At 32.2% G+C, this 23,593-nt stretch overlaps 1 protein-coding gene across 1 annotated transcript in view; it reads right to left on the bottom strand.

Annotated features, from left to right (window-relative positions):
* Window positions 1-23,593, bottom strand: part of PRRT1B (proline rich transmembrane protein 1B) — a 169,459-nt gene that overhangs the window by 97,352 nt on the left and 48,514 nt on the right. The window contains exon 2 of the mRNA XM_053696240.1: window positions 21,186-21,517. Coding sequence (XP_053552215.1) covers window positions 21,186-21,517 — 332 coding nt within the window. The remainder of the gene's footprint in view (window positions 1-21,185; window positions 21,518-23,593) is intronic.

The following is a 23,593-nucleotide window of genomic DNA, read 5'->3' as shown; positions in this document are numbered from 1 at the left end:
CATAATAACACCATCTAATAAATATACATTACACAGTACAATTACACACATAATAACACTATCTAATAAATATACATTATACAGTACAGTTACACACATAATAACACTATCTAATAAATATACATTACACAGTACAGTTACACACATAACACTATCTAATAAATATACATTACACAGTACAGTTACACACATAATAACACTATCTAATAAATATACATTACATAGTACAGTTACACACATAATAACACTATCTAATAAATATACATTACACAGTACAGTTACATGCAAAATGTTAGTGAGTGACAGCGCTAAAAATCATAGGTCAAAAAGTTTTTTATATATTCAGTGAGTTATTTGTAATATATGGTAGGTATAAATCTGTGATCATATACGAAAGCAAATATGTGTTTGCTGGCAGTAAAGAAAATTAAAAAATGTAGAGCACTCTAGTGCGGTCAAATAGAAAATGTTTATCCAAATAGCATATATATTAGGTAGATACAAATCTGTGATATATAAAAGCAAATATGTGTATGCTGGCGATAAAAAAATAAGTATATAACACTCAAGTGTGATCAGATAAAAATAGCATATATTTAAAAACACATATTTTCACAAACATACATAAGGGACGTCTCCCTTCAATTAAAACAATGTAGCTAAAATGCCTATTATCAGGGAAAGTAGGCCATGATCTGCGCTCCTTTAATAGGACTCTTATCTCAAAAATGTTTTTTAACAACAGAAAAGTAGGAAAATAGGATATGAGTCCCAGCGGTTTCCAAATAATGTGGGGAACTGATTTATTAAGGCAGTTTATATAGGTGTAAATATAGTTAATAAGGTACCTTATTGATGCAGAGTTTCCTTTAAGCAGTGTTGCATTAAGCTTTTAACGAAAAAAAGAGATATATCTTCAGCTAGGGTGATATTTCTTCTGTGCTTCCAAACAGCGATCTGTTTGGAGCGTATATCAGTTAGCTCCCAGTGGGGCAGAGATGGAAGATTTGCCTTATTTATGCAGTGTTTCATTTAAACAGCATTGTGTTAAGCTTTTAACAAAAGACAAAGATGGTATACCTTCAGCTGAGATGATATTTCTTCCCTGCTTCCAAGCAGCGATCTGTTTGAAGTGTATATCAGCTAGCTCCCAGTGGTGCAGAGATGAAAGTTTTACCTTCACAGAAATATGAACATCATTCAAATGGATGCAATTGTGAATATACCTTCTAGGCATTCTATTTCACAGTCTTTGGTAATGGAAGCAACAGGCGACAGTGTAACAACTGTATGTGCAAATGTAGCACTCTGTGAATGGTGGTCTTCAGATCAAAGGTGTATACCAGTAGTAGTGGTGTTATCGTTCATACAGCAATTCCTGAACGATACTTGGAGAGCTGGATGCTCAGTTCGTGGTAATGAGGCTGTTTAGCAAACAGCTAAACATTTGGATTCCAAAATTAGTAGTAAAAGCTGACTGTGATGCAATCAGTAGTTCAGAGCAAAGTTAGGATTAGTCCTGGTCAACGCGTTTCACCACTGTACGGCTTTATCAAGACATATGATATCAAACCAAACTTTGCTCTATATAAAGGGATTATTTGGTCATTTTTCAAATTGACTTCAGCTGGAATTGAAATGAAGTTAGATACTCCATTTTGGATACTGGCAACATTTTATATCAGACATTGTATTGTGGGGCATTGAAACTATCATTTGAGTGTATCTTTGATAGTATCATGAAAAGTTAATACATATCTAAATAACAAACTAACAATCTAGTTCATATTCACCTAAAACAACATAATATAAAATCAAAAGTTAATATTTCGCTAAATAACAAGAAACAGACAATTTTAATACATATTCGCCTAAAAGTTAAATTATAAAGGTTAAAATGTATTTGGGATAGTGTGAGTGATTTTAAAATTGTTGTTAATCGATTTTTTTTGACAAATACTTCAGCATGTGAGGGTTTTTTTTTTTTGGGGGGTTTTTTTTTTTAAATGTCAAAGATATTTTTTTATTTTATTTATTTATTTATTTTTTATTTAAAATGTCAACGATATAAGAGTGAGATATAAATAGAGATGAAATAGGGAATTCAGGAGTATTGCTTATTAGTGAAATTCAGCTATAAAGAAAGAGTTGTATTCCAAAATAAATATCTTTATATTTGGGAAAGTGAATGTTTAAAGACATTTAACCCCTTATTTGTAGGGTAATAATTCCTTTAAAAAAAAAAAATTGTAACTATATTATCTTAAGATCTTATATCATCAGTATTTTGTAACTGTTCCATTTTAAATTTTATAGTATTCATAATGTTTATAGAAAAGGAGAGATGTCCATTTTATAAATAAGTTCTGCTTCTAATTTAAGCAGTTTGAGTTCTAGACTACCTCCCCGCCAATCAGGGCTAATCTTTTTGATACCCCAATACTGAAAATCTTTTAGGTTGTTTTTATGAACTTCTCTAAAATGACTGTATAAATAAGTGTCAAGAGTCCCTTTATTAATGCAGGAGATATGTTCTGTTATCCGGGTTCTTGTGGTTTCTCCTAAGTATATTTTATTACAAGTGCATTTAATGGCATAAATAACTCCTTTATCCTTACATCTTATAATTTATTTTATAACGTGTTTATAATTGTTAGAAGTGGAAGTGAGTGATTTGATTTTACTTGAGAATTGGCAGGATTTCCATCCAAAACATGGATAGAAACCTTGTAGAGGGTCTCCTTTTAAGTTTTGTATATATCCCTTACATTTTTTAGGTTTCAATTCGCTAGGTGCCAATAAGCTTTTAAAGTTTTGAGCTTTTCTATAGATTATTCTTGGCCGATCTTTAACTTTATTGCCAATTAGAGGGTCTGTTTGGATAAGATGCCAATGTTTATTCAAGATTTTTGTAATAATTCTATTGTCACAAGTGTAGTCAGTTATGAACGGGACATCGATATCTGTTTGGTTATATATGTTTTTAGGGGTATTTATATGTGTCGTTAGGAGACTATTTCGATCTTTATGGTCTACTTCTGTTTTGGCCTTTTCTATTACTACAGGATGATAACCTCTTTCAGTAAATTTTTGTTCTAATAGCTTAATTTGATCGTTATAATCTATAGACCTAGAGCAATTTCTTTTTATCCTCAGATATTGACCTTTAGGGATATAATCTTTCCACTTTTGTAAGTGGCAACTTTTATAATGGATCAGATTGTTCGCATCTACTTTTTTAAAATGGGTAGAGGTTACTAATTCTTCTTCTTTAATCTCTATATCTAGGTCTAAAAAGGTGATTTTTGCTTGGCTATGGGTATATGTGAATTGCAGACCTATTTGGTTCTTGTTCATATCTGTAAGTAATGTTAGAAGATCTTCTTCTGTACCCTTCCAAACCAGAATCAGATAGTCTATATATCTCTAATAGAGCACAAGATTCGCACCCAGCTCATGTTCAGGGAAAAAGGATTCCTCCCAATGACCCATAAATAGATTGGCATAGCTGGGTGCGAATCTTGTGCCCATAGCAGTTCCTTTCAATTGCAGAAAGAAATGTTTCTCAAATGAAAAATAGTTATGTTCCAAAATAAACCTGATGCTTTTTTTCTTTTTTCCAATATTCTACCTGTTTTGGGTAACAGGTAGAATATTGGAATTTTTGGAAATGTAGGTTTCAGATAGTTGAATTCTTTATCACTAAGGATACCTATCGATTTTGCTTCATCAAGGATAGTGATTAATCTAGACAGAAACTTTTTGGTGGGATCCATTTTTAATTCTTTATAGGTCTCTTTGTCATCTAAAAGTCTCATAGCTTCATTTACATATTGTATCCTATCCATAATAACTACCCCTCCTCCCTTATCTGCTGGTTTTATAACCAAATCTTTGTTCTCTTGTAAACCTTTTAATACTGATCTTTCACGCTGAGTGAGATTGTTGGATATCTTATTTTTATTTTTAAAATTAGATTTTTTTATATCTTTTTGAACTAATTTTTCAAATAATTCAAGGTTTCGGCCTTTATCATTTACTGGGTAAAACTTAGATTTACATTTAAGTTCTGAATGTCTAAATTTAGTCTGTTGGGTTTTTTTGTTGATTAATTTCAGTATAATTTCTCTCAATAAGATTCTTAATAAAGAATCTTTTTAACGTGAGCTTTCTTATAAACTGACTCACATGAATGTGAGTATTAAATTTATTTAGTCTTGTGGAGGGGGCGTAACTTAAACCTAGGTTTAGAATTCTCTCTTCATCTTTGCTGAGTGTTTTACTGCTTAAATTGAAAATACCATTCGATTTTATCTCAATGTTTTCCTTTCTCCCTCCTCATTTCCCTCTCTTGTTCTTTTTCTGCGTGAGTCTTGTTGTTCTAGATCTATGGGTGGTTTTGGTCTCTGAGGGCTCAACTCTAAAAAATAATTCTCACTATCAGGGCAATTTTTCTTCATCTAACATTTGGAATCTATTATGGGTTCTGACCTTCCAATTAACTTCTGCATCTTCATATCTAGGATTAAATCTATAGTAATGACGTTCTTGTTCATGGTTAGAAGAATGGTTATTAGTATATCTTCTTTGATTATACCCGTGATCTGACTGATATTCTCTGGTGTTCTTATTTCTAAAATACTGGTGCTCTCTTTGATTTGGGTGATGAGTGTCATATATTTTATTGTTTTAAAGGAATTATTACCCTACAAATAAGAGGTTTAATGTCTTTAAACATACACTTTCCCAAATATAGAGATATATATTTTGGAATATAACTCTTTCTTTATAGTTGAATTTCACTAATAAGCAATACTCCTGAATACCCTATTTTATCTCTATTTATATCTCACTCTTATATCTTTGACATTTTAAATAAAAAAAAATATATATATATCTTTGACATTTAAAAAACAAAACAAAAAAAAGCCTCACATGCTGAAGTATTTGTCAAAAAAAATCGATTAACAACAATTTTAAAATCACTCACACTATCCCAAATACATTTTAACCTTTATATTTTAACTTTTAGGCGAATATGTATTAAAATTGTCTGTTTGTTATTTAGCGAATTAACTTTTGATTTTATATTATGTTGTTTTAGGTGAATATGAACTAGATTGTTAGTTTGTTATTTAGCTATGTATTAACTTTTCATGATACTATAAAAGATACACTCAAAAGATAGTTTCAATGCCCCACAATACAATGCCTGATACAAAATGTTACCAGTATCCAAAATGGAGTATCTAACTTCATTTCAATTCCAGCTGAAGTCAATTTGAAAAATGACCAAATAATCCCTTTATATAGAGCAAAGTTTGGTTTGATATCATATGTCTTGATAAAGCCCTACAGGGGCAAAACGCGTTGACCAGGACTAATCCTAACTTTGCTCTGAACTACTGATTGCATCACAGTAAGCTTTTACTACTAATTTTGGAATCCAAATGTTTAGCTGTTTGCTAAACAGCCTCATTACCATGAACTGAGCATCCAGCTCTCCAAGTATCGTTCAGGAATTGCTGTATGAACGATAACACCACTACTACTGGTATACATCTTTGATCTGAAGACCACCATTCACAGAGTGCTACATTTGCACATACAGTTGTTACACTGTCGCCTGTTGCTTCCATTACCAAAGACTGTGAAATAGAATGCCTAGAAGGTATATTCACAATTGCATCCATTTGAATGATGTTCATATTTCTGTGAAGGTAAAACTTTCATCTCTGCACCACTGGGAGCTAGCTGATATACACTTCAAACAGATCGCTGCTTGGAAGCAGGGAAGAAATATCATCTCAGCTGAAGGTTTACCATCTTTGTCTTTTTGTTAAAAGCTTAACACAATGCTGTTTAAAGGAAACACTGAAAATAAGGCAAATCTTCCATCTCTGCACCACTGGGAGCTAGCTGATATACGCTCCAAACAGATCGCTGTTTGGAAGCAGAGAAGAAATATCACCCTAGCTGAAGATATATCTCTTTTTTTCGTTAAAAGCTTAATGTAACACTGCTTAAAGGAAACTCTGCATTAATAAGGTACCTTATTAACTATATTTACACCTATATAAACTGCCTTAATAAATCAGTTCCCCACATTATTTGGAAACCGCTGGGACTCATATCCTATTTTCCTACTTTTCTGTTGTTAAAAAACATTTTTGAGATAAGAGTCCTATTAAAGGAGCGCAGATCATGGCCCACTTTCCCTGATAATAGGCATTTTAGCTACATTGTTATAATTGAAGGGAGACGTCCCTTATGTATGTTTGTGAAAATATGTGTTTTTAAATATATGCTATTTTTATCTGATCACACTTGAGTGTTATATACTTATTTTTTTTATCGCCAGCATACACATATTTGCTTTTATATATCACAGATTTGTATCTACCTAATATATATGCTATTTGGATAAACATTTTTTATTTGACCGCACTAGAGTGCTCTACATTTTTTAATTTTCTTTACTGCCAGCAAACACATATTTGCTTTCGTATAGGATCACAGATTTATACCTACCATATATTACAAATAACTCACTGAATATATAAGAAACTTTTTGACCTATGCTTTTTAGCGCTGTCACTCACTAACATTTTGCATTTATCATTTAGATTATTTTAGAAGGGGTTAATCATTAGTGACAGCCTGGTCCTTTTATCTTTGGCGCTATCCTGTATTCCTTACAGTATAGTTACACCCATGATAACATTATCTAATAAATAAACATTACACAGTACAGTTACACAAATAATAACATTATCTAATAAATATACATTACACAGTACAGTTACACACATAATAACACCATCTAATAAATATACATTACACAGTACAGTTACACACATAATAACACCAGCTAATAAATATACATTACATAGTACAGTTACACACATAATAACACCATCTAATAGATATACATTACACAGTACAGTTACACTCATAATAACACCATCTAATAAATATACATTACACAGTACAGTTACACACATAATAATACTGTCTAATAAATATACATTACACAGTACAGTTACACTCATAATAACACTATCTAATAAATATACATTATACAGTACAGTTACACTCATAATAACACCATCTAATAAATATACATTACATAGTACAGTTACACTCATAACACCATCTAATAAATATACATTATACAGTACAGTTACACTCATAATAACACTATCTAATAAATATACATTACACAGTACAGTTACACTCATAATAACACCATCTAATAAATATACATTACATAGTACAGTTACTCATAACACCATCTAATAAATATACATTACACAGTACAGTTACACTCATAATAACACTATCTAATAAATATACATTACACACAGTACAGTTATACATATAACACTGTCTAATAAATATACATTACACAGTACCGTTACACACATAATAACACTGTCTAATAAATATACATTACACAGTATAGTTACACACATAATAACACTGTCTAATAAATATACATTACATAGTACAGTTACACACATAATAACACTGTCTATTAATATACATTACACAGTACAGTTACACACATAATAACACTATCTAATAAATATACATTATACAGTACAGTTACACTCATAATAACACTATCTAATACATATACATTACACAGCACAGTTATACATATAACACTGTCTAATAAATATACATTACACAGTACAGTTACACTCATAATAACACTGTCTAATACATATACATTACACAGTACAGTTATACATATAACACTGTCTAATAAATATACATTACACAGTACAGTTACACTCATAATAACACTGTCTAATAAATATACTTTACACAATACAGTTACACTCATAATAACTCTATCTAATAAATATACTTTACACAGTACAGTTATACATATAACACTGTCTAACAAATATACAATACACAGTACAGTTACACACATAACACTATCTAATAGATATACATTAAAACATACAGTTACACTTATATTAAAACTGTCTAATAGATATACATTACATAGTACAGTTACACACATAATAACAATATCTAATAAATATACACTACACAGTACAGTTACACTCATAACACTGTCTAATAAATATACATCACACAATACAGTTACACACATAATAACACCATCTAATAAATATACATTACACAGTACAGTTACTCATAATAACACTATCTAATAAATATACATTACACAGTACAGTTACACTCATAATAACCCTGTCTAATAAATATACATTACACAGTACAGTTACACACATAACACTGTGTAATAAATATACATTACACAGTACAGTTACACTCATATTAACACCATCTAAAAAATATACATTACGCAGTACAGTTACACACATAACACTATCTAATAAATATACATTACACAGTACAGTTACACATATAATAACACCATCTAATAACAATACATTACACAGTACAGTTACACACATAATAACACCATCTAATAAATATACATTACACAGTACAGTTACACACATAACACCATCTAAAAAATATACATTACGCAGTACAGTTACACACATAACACTATCTAATAAATATACATTACACAGTACAGTTACACATATAATAACACCATCTAATAACAATACATTACACAGTACATTTACACACATAATAACACCATCTAATAAATATACATTACACAGTACAGTTACACACATAACACTGTGTAATAAATATACATTACACAGTACAGTTACACTCATATTAACACCATCTAAAAAATATACATTACGCAGTACAGTTACACACATAACACTATCTAATAAATATACATTACACAGTACAGTTACACATATAATAACACCATCTAATAACAACACATTACACAGTACAGTTACACACATAACACCATCTAATAAATATACATTACACAGTACAGTTACACACATAACACCATCTAAAAAATATACATTACACAGTACAGTTACACACATAACACTATCTAATAAATATACATTACACAGTACAGTTACACACATAATAACACCATCTAATAAATATACATTACATTGTACAGGTACACATATAATAACACTATCTAATAACTATACATTACAAAGTACAGTTACACACATAATAACACTGTCTAATAAATATACATTACATAATACATTTACACACAGAATAACCCTGTCTAATAAATATACATTACACAGTACAGTTACACTCATAATAATCCTGTCAAATAAATATGCATTACACAGTACAGTTACACACATAATAACACTATCTAATAAATATACATTACACAGTACAGTTACACACATAATAACACCATCTAATAAATATACATTACATAGTAAAGTTAATCACATAAAACCATCTAATAAATATACATTACACAGTACAGTTACACAAATAATAACACTTTCTAATAAATATACATTACCCAGTACAGTTACACTCATATTAACACTGTCTAATAAATATACATTACACAGTACAATTACACACATAATAACACTAACTAATAAATATACATTACACAGTACAGTTACACCCATAATAACATGATCTAATAAATATACATTACACAGTGCAGTTACACTCATAATAACACTGTCTAATAAATATACTTTACACAATACAGTTACACTCATAATAACACTATCTAATAAATATACATTGCATAGTACAGTTACACACATAATAACACTGTCTAATAAATATACATTACACAGTACAGTTACACTCATAATAACACTGTCTAATAAATATACATTACACAGTACAGTTACACACATAATAACACCATCTAATAAATATACAATACACAGTATAGTTACACTTATAATAACACTATCTAATAAATATACATTACACAGTACAGTTACACTCATATTAACACCGTCTAATAAATATACATTACACAGTACAGTTACACTCATAATAACACCATCTAATAAATATACATTACACAGTACAGTTACACACATAATAACACCATCTAATAAATATACATTACACAGTATAGTTACACTTATAATAACACTATCTAATAAATATACATTACACAGTACAGTTACACTCATAATAACACCATCTAATAAATATACATTACACAGTACAGTTACACTCATATTAACACTATCTAATACATATGCATTACACAGTACAGTTACACACATAATAACACTATCTAATAAATATACATTACACAGTACAGTTACACACATAACACTATCTAATAAATATACATTACATAGTACAATTACACACATAATAACACAATCTAATAAATATACATTACATAGTACAGTTACACACATAACACTGTCTAATAAATATACATTACATAGTACAGTTACACACATAACACTGTCTAATAAATATACATTACACAGTACAGTTGCACACATAATAACACTATCTAATAAATATACATTGCAATGTACAGTTACACACATAATAACACCATCTAATAAATATACATTACACAGTACAGTTACACACATAATAACACTATCTAATAAATATACCTTACACAATACAGTTACACTCATAATAACACTATCTAATAAATATACATTACACAGTACAGTTACACACATAATAACACTATCTAATAAATATACATTACATAGTACAGTTACACACATAATAACACTGTCTAATAAATATACATTACACAGTACAGTTACACTCATATTAACACTATCTACTAAATATGCATTACACAGTACAGTTACACACATAATAACACTATCTAATAAATATACATTACACAGTACAGTTACACACATAACACTATCTAATAAATATACATTACATAGTACAATTACACACATAATAACACAATCTAATAAATATACATTACATAGTACAGTTGCACACATTACACTGTCTAATAAATATACATTACACAGTACAGTTGCACACATAATAACACTATCTAATAAATATACATTGCAATGTACAGTTACACACATAACACCATCTAATAAATATACATTACACAGTACAGTTACACACATAATAACACTATCTAATAGATATACATTACACAATACAGTTACACTCATAATAACACTATCTAATAAATATACATTACACAATACAGTTACACACATAATAACACTATCTAATAAATATACATTACATAGTACAGTTACACACATAATAACACTGTCTAATAAATATACATTACACAGTACAGTTACACTCATATTAACACTATCTAATAAATATGCATTACACAGTACAGTTACACACATAATAACACTATCTAATAAATATACATTACACAGTACAGTTACACACATAACACTATCTAATAAATATACATTACATAGTACAATTACACACATAATAACACAATCTAATAAATATACATTACACAGTACAGTTGCACACATAATAACACTATCTAATAAATATACATTGCAATGTACAGTTACACACATAATAATAACACAATCTAATAAATATACATTACACAATACAGTTACACCCATAATAACACTATCTAATAGATATACATTACACAATACAGTTACACTCATAATAACACTATCTAATAAATATACATTACACAGTACAGTTACACACATAATAACACTATCTAATAAATATACATTACATAGTACAGTTACACACATAATAACACTGTCTAATAAATATACATTACACAGTACAGTTACACTCATATTAACACTATCTAATAAATATGCATTACACAGTACAGTTACACACATAATAACACTATCTAATAAATATACATTACACAGTACAGTTACACACAAAACACTATCTAATAAATATACATTACATAGTACAATTACACACATAATAACACAATCTAATAAATATACATTACACAGTACAGTTACACACATAACACTGTCTAATAAATATACATTACATAGTACAGTTACACACATAACACTTTCTAATAAATATACATTACACAGTACAGTTACACACATAATTACACTGTCTAATAAATATACATTACACAGTACAGTTGCACACATAATAACACTATCTAATAAATATGCATTACATAGTACAGTTACACACATAATAACACCATCTAATAAATATACATTACACAGTACAGTTACACACATAATAACACTGTCTAATAAATATACATTACACAGTACAGTTACACATATAATAACACTATGTAATAAATATACATTGCAATGTACAGTTACACACATAATAACACAATCTAATAAATATACATTACACAATACAGTTACACCCATAATAACACTATCTAATAAATATACATTACATAGTACAGTTGCACACATAATAACACTATCTAATAAATATACATTACACAGTACAGTTACACACATAATAACACTGTCTAATAAATATACATTACATAGTACAGTTACACTCATAACACCATCTAATAAATATACACTACACAGTACAGTTACACACATAATAACACTATCTAATAAATATACATTACATAGTACAGTTACACACATAATAACACTATCTAATAAATATACATTACACAGTACAGTTACACACATAATAACACTATCTAATAAATATACATTACACAGTACAGCTACACACATAATAATACTATCTAATAAATATACATTACACAGTACAGTTACACACATAATAACACTATCTAATAAATATACATTACACAGTACAGTTACACACATAATAACACTATCTAATAAATATACATTACACAGTACAGTTACACACATAATAACACCATCTAATAAATATACATTACACAGTACAGTTACACTCATAATAACACTATCTAATAAATATACATTACATAGTACAGTTACACACATAATAACACTGTCTAATAAATATACATTACACAGTACAGTTACACACATAATAACACTATCTAATAAATATACATTGCAATGCACAGTTACACACATAATAACACAATCTAATAAATATACATTACACAATACAGTTACACCCATAATAACACTAATAAATATACATTACACAGTACAGTTACACATACAACACGATCTAATAAATATACATTACACAGTACAGTTACACACATAATAACACCATCTTATAAATATACATTACACAGTACAGTACAGTATTGTTGAAACAAAAAGATCCCTTAAAAGTCAATAAAACAATAGTGGCTTCAAAAATGCAAAAAATGCAAATGTGGGTAGTCTTGATAAAGGTCACTGTGAGACCGAAACGCGTTGACTGTTAAGGATTATTCTGATATTTATCACTTTTGTAAACATTATACACTTTTAACTATTTCTCTTTGGCAGAAGGACTATTCCTGAACCAACGTTGAAATGAATCACTAACCTTTCGTCTTAGAAGATTAGAAAACACTTACACACTGAATAAGGAAGCTGCTATTGACACTTAATACTGACGTTTGGGCTCCTAAGTACTTTTGTATTTGACTTTAAGTTACCCTCACCTTTGGATCTTACCTTCATTTTTTGTTTTAAACATTTTTACAGCCATTTTTTGACTCAAGAAAATCACTGTCGCTTACCCACATTTGCATTTTTTGCATTTTTGATTCCACTATTGTTTTATTGACTTTTAAGGGATCTTTTTGTTTCAACAATCACTGCGTTATTGAATTTCACATCACCGTTTCTTTGTGTCACCACTTTAGCCTGTTCCAACCGTTTGTGTTTTTATTTTGCAAGTTATTTGAATTTCACCTTGCCCTCTGTATATCTTACTATGTTCATTGCAACACCGTTTTTTTGTTAACCATTATTTGCCCACCGCAGATAATTGGTTTCCTAATTTTCAACACTATTATCACCAAATTATTAAACACATAGTAATCAATCAGATTGGCTGATCCAATCAGCCAATCGGTTCCAATCAGCCAATAGAATGTGAGGTCAATCCGATTGGCTGATTGAATCAGCCAATCAGATTTTTCCAACCTTAATTTCGATTGGCTGATATAATCCTGTCAGCCAATCGGAATTCGAGGGACGCCATCATGGATGACGTAATTTAAAGGAACCGTCATTCGTCGTTCAGTCGTCGGCCAGGATGGATGTTCCGCGTCGGAGGTCTTCAGGATGCTGCCGCTCCGCTCCAGATGGATGAAGATAGAAGATGCCACTTGGATGAACACTTTAATCGGATGGAAGACCTCTTCTGCCCCGCTTAGATGAAGACTTCAACCGTATGGAGGACCTCTTCTGCCCCGCTTGGATGAAGAATTCGGCTCGGCTGAGTGAAGATGACTCAAGGTAGGGAGATCTTCAGGGGGTTAGTGTTAGGTTTTTTTAAGGGGGGTTTGGGTGGGTTTTAGAGTAGGGGTATGTGGGTGGTGGGTTGTAATGTTGGGGGGGTATTGTATTTTTATTTACAGGTAAAAGAGCTGATTTCTTTGGGACAATGCCCCACAAAAAGCCCTTTTAAGGGCTGGTAAAAGAGCTGCTTACTTTGTAATTTAGGATAGGGTAGGGCATTTTATTATTTTTGGAGGCTTTTTTATTTTATTAGGGGGCTTAGATTAGGTGGAATTAGTTTAAACCTTGTAATTTGTTTTAATTTTCTGTAATTTAGTGTGTTTTTTTGTATTATAGTTTAGTTTATTTAATTGTATTTTATTTTAGATAATTGTAGTTAATTTATTTAATTAATTTATTGATAGGGTAGTGTTAGGTGTAATTGTAACTTAGGTTAGGATTTATTTTACAGGTAATTTTGTAATTATTTTAACTAGGTAGCTATTAAATAGTTATTAACTATTTAATAGCTATTGTACCTAGTTAAAATAAATACAAAGTTGCCTGTAAAATAAATATAAATCATAAAATAGCTACAATGTAACTATTAGTTATATTGTAGCTATATTAGGGTTTATTTTATAGGTAAGTATTTAGTTTTAAATAGGAATAATTTATTTCATTATAGTAAATTTATTTAGTTTAATTAAAATTTATATTTAACTTAGGGGGTTGTTAGGGTTAGGGTTACACTTAGGTTTAGGGGTTCATAACTTTATTATAGTAGCGGCGACGTTGGGGTCGGGAGATTAGGGGTTAATAATTGAAGCTAGGTGGTGGCGATGTTAAGGAGGGCAGATTAGGGGTTAATACAATTTATTATAGTGTTTGCGAGGAGGGAGTGCGGCGGTTTAGGGGTTAATACATTTATTATAGTGGCGGCAATGTCCGGTCGGCAGATTAGGGGTTAATAAGTGTAGGTAGGTGGCGGCGACATTGGGGGCGGCAGATTAGGGGTTAATAAATATAATATAGGTGTCGGCGATGTTAGGGGCAGTAGATTAAGGGTTAATAGGGATAATGTAGGTGGTGGCGGTGTCCGGTCGGAAGATTACGGGTTAAAAAAATATATTATAGGGTTTGCGATGTGGGGGGGGGCCTCGGTTTAGGGGTTCCTAGGTAGTTTATGGGTGTTAGTGTACTTTGTAGCACTGTAGTTAAGAGCTTTATGTTCTGGCATTAGCCCATAAAGCTCATAACTACTGACTTTTTTTTGCGGTTGGAGTCTTGTCGGTAGAGGCACTACCCTTCATTTCTTCCAAGACTCGTAATACCAGCGTTAGGCAAATCCCATAGAAAAGATAGGATATGCAATTGACGTAAGGGGATTTGCGGTAGCCTCGAGTCGCGGAAAGAATGTGAGCAGTAGACCCTTTCCTGCCTGACTCGTAATACCAGCGTTAGATAAAAAGCAGCGTTAGGACCCTTAACGCTGCTTTTTAAGGCTAACGCAGAACTCGTAATCTCACCGTTTGTTAGTTGACAACTAGGTGTCAACCTATCAGAGCCAGAGGTCTGTTTTCTAGCGGCGCTTAGTAAATCTCTCTTTAATAAATATACATTACATAGTACAGTTACACTCATATTAACACTGTCTAATAAATAAACATTACACAGTACAGTTCCACTCATATTAACACAGTCTAATAAATATACATTACACAGTACAGTTACACACATAATAACACTTTCTAATAAATATACATTACACAGTACAGTTACACACATAATAACACTATCTAATAAAAATACATTACATAGTACAGTTACACTCATATTAACACTGTCTAATAAATATACATTACACAGTACAGTTACACACATAACACCATCTAATAAATATACATTACACAGTACAGTTACACTCATAATAACACTAGATAATAAATATACATTACACAGTACAGTTACACTCATAGTAACACCATCTAATAAATATACATTACACAGTACAGTTACACACATAATAACACTATCTAATAAATATACATTACATAGTACAGTTACACTCATATTAACACTATCTAATAAATATACATTGCACAGTACAGTTACACACATAACACCATCTAATAAATATACATTACACAGTACAGTTACACACATAATAACACCGTCTATTAAATATACATTACCCAGTACAGTTACACACATATTAACACAGTCTAATAAATATACATTACACAGTACAGTTACACACATAATAACACTAATAAATATACATTACACAGTACAGTTACACTTATAATAACACCATCTAATAAATATACATTACACAGTACAGTTACACTCATAATAACACCGTCTAATAAATATACATTACACAGTACAGTTACACTCATAATAACACCATCTTATACATATACATTGCACAGTACAGTTACACACATAATAACACCATCTAATAAATATACATTACACAGTACAGTTACACACATAATAACACTATCTAATAAATATACATTACATAGTATAGTTACACTCATATTAACACTATCTAATAAATATACATTACACAGTACAGTTACACTCATATTAACACTATATAATAAATATACATTACACAGTACAGTTACACTCATATTAACACTGTCTAATAAATATACATTACACAGTACAGTTACACTCATATTAACACTATCTAATAAATATACATTACACAGTACAGTTACACTCATATTAACACTATCTAATAAATATACATTACACAGTACAGTTACACTCATAATAACACTATCTAATAAATATACATTACACAGTACAGTTACACTCATATTAACACTGTCTAATAAATATACATTACACAGTACAGTTACACTCATATTAACACTGTCTAATAAATATACATTACACAGTACAGTTACACACATAATAACATTATCTAATAAATATACATTACATAGTACAGTTACACTCATATTAACACTATCTAATAAATATACATTACACAGTACAGTTACACTCATATTAACACTGTCTAATAAATATACATTACACAGTACAGTTACACTCATATTAACACTGTCTAATAAATATACATTACAACGTACAGTTACACACATAACACTATCTAATAAATATACATTACACAGTACAGTTACACTCATAATAACACTATCTAATAAATATACATTACACAGTACAGTTACACTCATAATAACACTATCTAATAAATATACATTACACAGTACAGTTACACTCATATTAACACTGTCTAATAAATATACATTACAACGTACAGTTACACACATAACACTATCTAATAAATATACATTACACAGTACAGTTACACTCATAATAACACTATCTAATAAATATACATTACACAGTACAGTTACACTCATAATAACACTATCTAATAAAAATGATTTTAAAAAAATCACACACGTTATAAGGGCTCAAACATATAAGGTCTCAGGTGTTAGAAAAAAAATACAGGCAAAGGGCTTTAACATAGAGTAGAGATATGTGTGTTCATATGAGTTTATGTATTTCTATGTGTATATATGTATATACAGTCATATATACACATATAATCCAATAAATACATATGTATACATATATAAACAGATAAATACATATGTATACATATATAGACAAATATATATACGTTCATTGAAGCCGTTTGCAGTTAAGTAGATGAAAACATGTAAAAGCAATATTCATTTTTAATAAAGTGTTACACTTGTGTATTTACTGTAAATATTTCACATTTCAATTTTCTCCACATAGCATCTGTATATATCTATACCTTTATATAATCATCTATATTGGTATAGATATATACAGTACCAAAAAACATCAGACATACATAGAAGTATTTATTTCTGCATAAATAGAACATATTCTGTTATGTGAAGAACATTTGAATGAGAAATATTCATATTTTCATGTCGAGTTAGCTCACATAAAAATATGTGATTGGATTTGCGTGAGAGTAGGTGTTTTTTTTCACTTTTTTTTTCTCCATTGACTTTTATGGGGGAATAGGTGAACATGCACGTGATAGTCTAACTTCAGAATTTTTCATTCATCGGGTTAGCACGAGAGTGAAAACAGTTTACTTTCAACTCATAATATGAGTGCAACCTGACGAGCGCAAAAATCTTACTTCTAGCGCAATTAATGCTCAAGCGGGAGAGTTCATTTGTTCTCCACTCGTAAACTATGAGGAGCCTTTTTTTTTATGCATGAAACAGTTTGCTTGTTGTGAATGTGAAAGTTTGTGAAACCTAACCAGTTTGCCCTGTTTTATTGTGTACACAATTAGTGGTGTCTCCATATAGGGGCACACGGTTAAACCTACTATAAATGTATTCATACCTCCCACCAGTGTTTTGTGGTCTCCATATAGGGGACACACAGTTAAACCTATTATAAATGTATACATACCTCCCACCAGTGTTTTGTGGTCTCCATATAGGGAGCACACAGTTAAACCTATTATAAATGTATATATACCTCCCACCAGTGTTTTGTGGTCTCCATATAGGGGACACACAGTTAAACCTATTATAAATGTATACATACCTCCCACCAGTGTTTTGTGGTCTCCATATAGGGGGCAAACAGTTTAAACTACTATCAATGTATACATACTGTACCTCCCACCAGTGTTTTGTGGTCTCCATATAGGGGGCACACAGTTAAACCTACTATAAATGTATACATACCTCCCACCAGTGTTTTGTGGTCTCCATATAGGGGGCACACAGTTAAACCTACTATAAATGTATACATATTTCCCACCAGTCTTTTGTGGTCTCCATATAGGGGGCACACGATTAAACCTACTATAAATGTATACATACCTCCCACCAGTGTTTTGTGGTCTCCAAATAGGGGGCACCTAGTTAAACCTACTATAAATGTATACATACCTCCCATCAGTGTTTTGTGGTCTCCATATCGGGGGACACGGTTAAATCTACTATAAATGTATACATACCTCCCACCAGTGTTTTGTGGTCTCCATATCGGGGGGACACGGTTAAATCTACTATAAATGTATACATACCTCCCACCAGTGTTTTGTGGTCTCCATATAGGGGACACATGGTTAAACCTACTATAAATGTATACATACCTCCCACCAGTGTTTTGTGGTCTCCATATAGGGGGCACACAGTTAAACCTACTATAAATGTATATATACCTCCCACCAGTGTTTTGTGGTCTCCATATAGGGGGCACACAGTTAAACCTACTATAAATATATATATACCTCCCACCAGTGTTTTGTGGTCTCCATATAGGGGGCACACAGTTAAACCTACTATAAATGTATACATACCTCCCACCAGTGTTTTGTGATCTCCAAATAGGGGGCACCTAGTTAAACCTTTTATAAATGTATACATACCTCCCACCAGTATTTTGTGGTCTCCATATAGGGGGCACACTGTTAAACCTACTATAAATGTATACATACCTCCCACCAGTGTTTTGTGGTTTCCATATAGGGGGCACACGGTTAAAATTACTATAAATGTATAGATACCTCCCAGCAGTGTTTTGTGGTCTCCAAATAGGGGACACACGGTTAAACTTTCTATAAATGTATACATACCTCCCACCAGTATTTTGTGGTCTCCATATAGGGGGCACACGGTTAAACCTACTATAAATGTATTCATACCTCCCACCAGTGTTTTGTGGTCTCCATATAGGGGGCACACAGTTAAACCGACTATAAATGTATATATACCTCCCACCACTGTTTTGTGGTCTCCATATAGGGGGCACACAGTTAAACCTACTATAAATGTATACATACCTCCCACCAGTGTTTTGTGGTCTCCATATAGGGGGCACACAGTTAAACCTACTATAAATGTATACATACCTCCCACCAGTGTTTTGTGGCCTCCATATAGGGGGCACATGGTTAAACCTACTATAAATGTATACATACCTCCCACCAGTGTTTTGTGGTCTCCATATATGGGGCACAAGGTTAAACCTACTATAAATGTATACATACCTCCCACCAGTGTTTTGGGGTCTCCATATAGGGGGCACACAGTTAAACCTACTATAAATGTATACATACTTCCCACCAGTGTTTTGTGGTCTCCATATAGGGGGCACACAGTTAAACCTACTATAAATGTATACATACCTCCCACCAGTGTTTTGTGGTTTCCATATAGGGGGCACACGGTTAAAACTACTATAAATATATACATACCTCCCACCAGTGTTTTGTGGTCTCCATATAGGGGGCACACAGTTAAACCTACTATAAATGTATACATACTTCCCACCAGTGTTTTGTGGTCCCCATATAGGGGGCACACAGTTAAACCTACTATAAATGTATACATACCTCCCACCAGTGTTTTGTGGTTTCCATATAGGGGGCACACGGTTAAAACTACTATAAATATATTCATACCTCCCACCAGTGTTTTGTGGTAAGGACAATAAGGGGTTGTGTAGGGCCACAGATGTGTTGTGGGCATGGTAGGGCAGGTATGAGCGTGTCCTGGATGGTGGTCGGAATACACTATTCTTGGTTGGATGATCACAATTGGGGGCACACAGAGGGCATCCATTATGTAGGGGGGTGGGGCTAGGTTATCCCTTACCCCCCTGAAGTTGCCTATAACACAATCTGATAATTTTTAGCAAATAAAACAACTGCTCGTCTTATGGTTTAGAGTAGTTTGAAGAAAACAAATGAAAACTACAATGATACCACATGGCACTTGTGATGGATTGGAATAATGCTCCACCAGAATACAATGACCTATAAACCTTTTTACACCCCCATATAAATCTTGTTATCAGCACATAACACTCTAGCGTAGCCTATGCACAATAAAGTATCAGGTAACAGATTCAGTAAAAGCTGTGACACGTTATAGACAATAGTAAGAATTAATCTGGTCTTACAGTGATGAAGGGGTATGATCCTGGTGGCAGGTTCTGATGAGGGTACACATTTGCTGTGGGTCCCGGCTGGTACAAGACTGGCATTGGACCTGAGAAGTTGGTCTGATACGGTGAATAGAGCAGATGAGCAAATTTTGGGTCTGGGGGAGAATAAGGAGGTGGGTCTCCCATAAAACCAACGTTCTGAATTCCCTTCATGTCTCCCACTGCAGACAGGTCGGTGCTGTCTGGTGCATTAGAGTCCAGCCCATTAGGTGCAGCAGACAGGGATGTAAATCCGTGTGTGTCCTTGTGGGTCCCCTCATGTTCCTGGAGGACCCTGGTGTCCAGTTCTAAAAAGAAACATAACAGGCGGTATACTAGGTGTTTTCTAAACCACTGCCTATCCTGACATAGGTTCAGCTACAGCATTATTAAACTATAACCCTTAAAGTATAAACCGTACCAACAGACTTCTAGTAGTTATGTTGTAAGCAGTGGTTGTCTATATGTCATTTCATGATATGATGACCATTATTTATTTGTTAGTTTATAGACTGTAATCCTTAGTCCAACAGGCTAGGAATGAAAGGTACTAAATCACAAATATGGTAAGGATGTCACATTATGAAATTGTAAGTATATCTGCATTAAAGGGACAGTAACGTTAATATTAAACTCTAATGATTCAGATAGAACATACTATAGTAAACAACTATACAGTTTCCTTCTATTATTCAATTTGCTTCATTCTCTTGGTTTCCGTTGTTAAAGTGCAAGCCAAGGTAGTTTAATAGGAGCTCTGAGTGTGCACGTGTCTTAATTAGTATGTAGGATAGCCTTATGCTTATCCCAGGCATTAATTAGTATGTAGTATAGCCTTATGCTTATCCCAGGCATTAATTAGTATGTAGGATAGCCTTGTGCTTATCCCAAGCATTAATTAGTTTGTAGGATAGCCTTAAGTTTATCCCAGGCATTAGTTAGTATGTAGTATAGCCTTATGTTTATCCCAAGCATTAATTAGTATGTAGGATAGCCTTATGCTTATCCCAAGCATTAAATAGTATGTAGGATAGCCTTATGCATATCCCAGGCATTAATTCGTATTTAGGATAGCCTTATGCTTATCCCAGGCATTAATTAGTATGTAGGATAGCCTTATGCTTATCCTAGGCATTAATTAGTATGTAGGATAGCCTTATGCTTATCCCAAGCATTAAATAGTATGTAGGATAGCCTTATGCTTATCCCAGGCATTAATTAGTACATAGGATAGCCTTATGCTTATCCTAGGCATTAATTAGTATGTAAGATAGCTTTATGCTTATCCCAAGCATTAGTTAGTATGTAAGATAGCCTTGTGCTTATCCCAGGAATTAATTAGTATGTAAGATAGCTTTATGCTTATCCCAGGCATTAATTAGTATGTTGGATAGCTGTATGCTTATCCCAGGCATTAATTCATATATAGGATAGCCTTATGCTTACCCTAGGCATTCATTAGTATGTAGGATAGCCTTATGCTTATCCCAGGCATTAAATAGTATGTAGGATAGCCTTATGCTTATCCCAGGCATTAATTAGTACATAGGATGGCCTTATGCTTATCCCAGGCATTAATTAGTACATAGGATAGTCTTATGCTTATCCCAGGCATTAGTTAGTACGTAGGATAGCCTTATGCTTATCCCAGGAATTAATTAGTATGTATGATAGTCTTATGCTTATCCCAGGCATTGATTAGTAGGTAGGATAGCCTTATGCTTATCCCAGGCATTAGTTAGTACGTAGGATAGCCTTGTGCTTATCACAGGCATTAATTAGTATGTAGGATAGTCTTATGTTTATCCCAGGCATTAGTTAGTATGTAGGATAGCCTTATGCTTATCACAGCAAGTAATTAGTACATAGGATAGCCTTATGCTTATCCCAGGCATTTATTAGTAGGTAGGATAACCTTATGCTTATCCCAGTGTAAGGGTGCCAGGAATCAGACTGAGACAAGAAGTGCAAAAATAATCACACCTTTATTAATAACAAAAATTATAAAAAATCCACAAGTCAAATAACAAGCCAGGAGTCAAAACTAGAGCTGGTAGTCAGAGGATCCGAGTCAGGAGCCAAAGCGAGTAGTCAGACGAGCCGGAATCAGGAACAAGGAGAACAGCAAAGTCAGGAACAAGCCAGGGATCAGGAACCAGAAGAGACATCATACTAGCCAGGTAATACACAGGAACTCACAAACAGGTCTGAGACAACGCAAGGGCAAAGCATACTGAACAGAGGCCCTTTAAATAATAAGTGATGAAATCACAATTCTGAGACTACAACCTGTCTCACACGGATGATGTACAACAGTCTGGCCATAAGAGGGCATGCAGGAAATGAGCAGCATCACACACTCTGAACCAGATTCGGCAAGAAAG

This window comes from Bombina bombina, chromosome 12 (assembly GCF_027579735.1).
Source record: "Bombina bombina isolate aBomBom1 chromosome 12, aBomBom1.pri, whole genome shotgun sequence".
In the NCBI taxonomy this organism is placed as follows: domain Eukaryota; kingdom Metazoa; phylum Chordata; class Amphibia; order Anura; family Bombinatoridae; genus Bombina; species Bombina bombina.
This window is presented reverse-complemented; position numbering and strand designations above follow the sequence as displayed.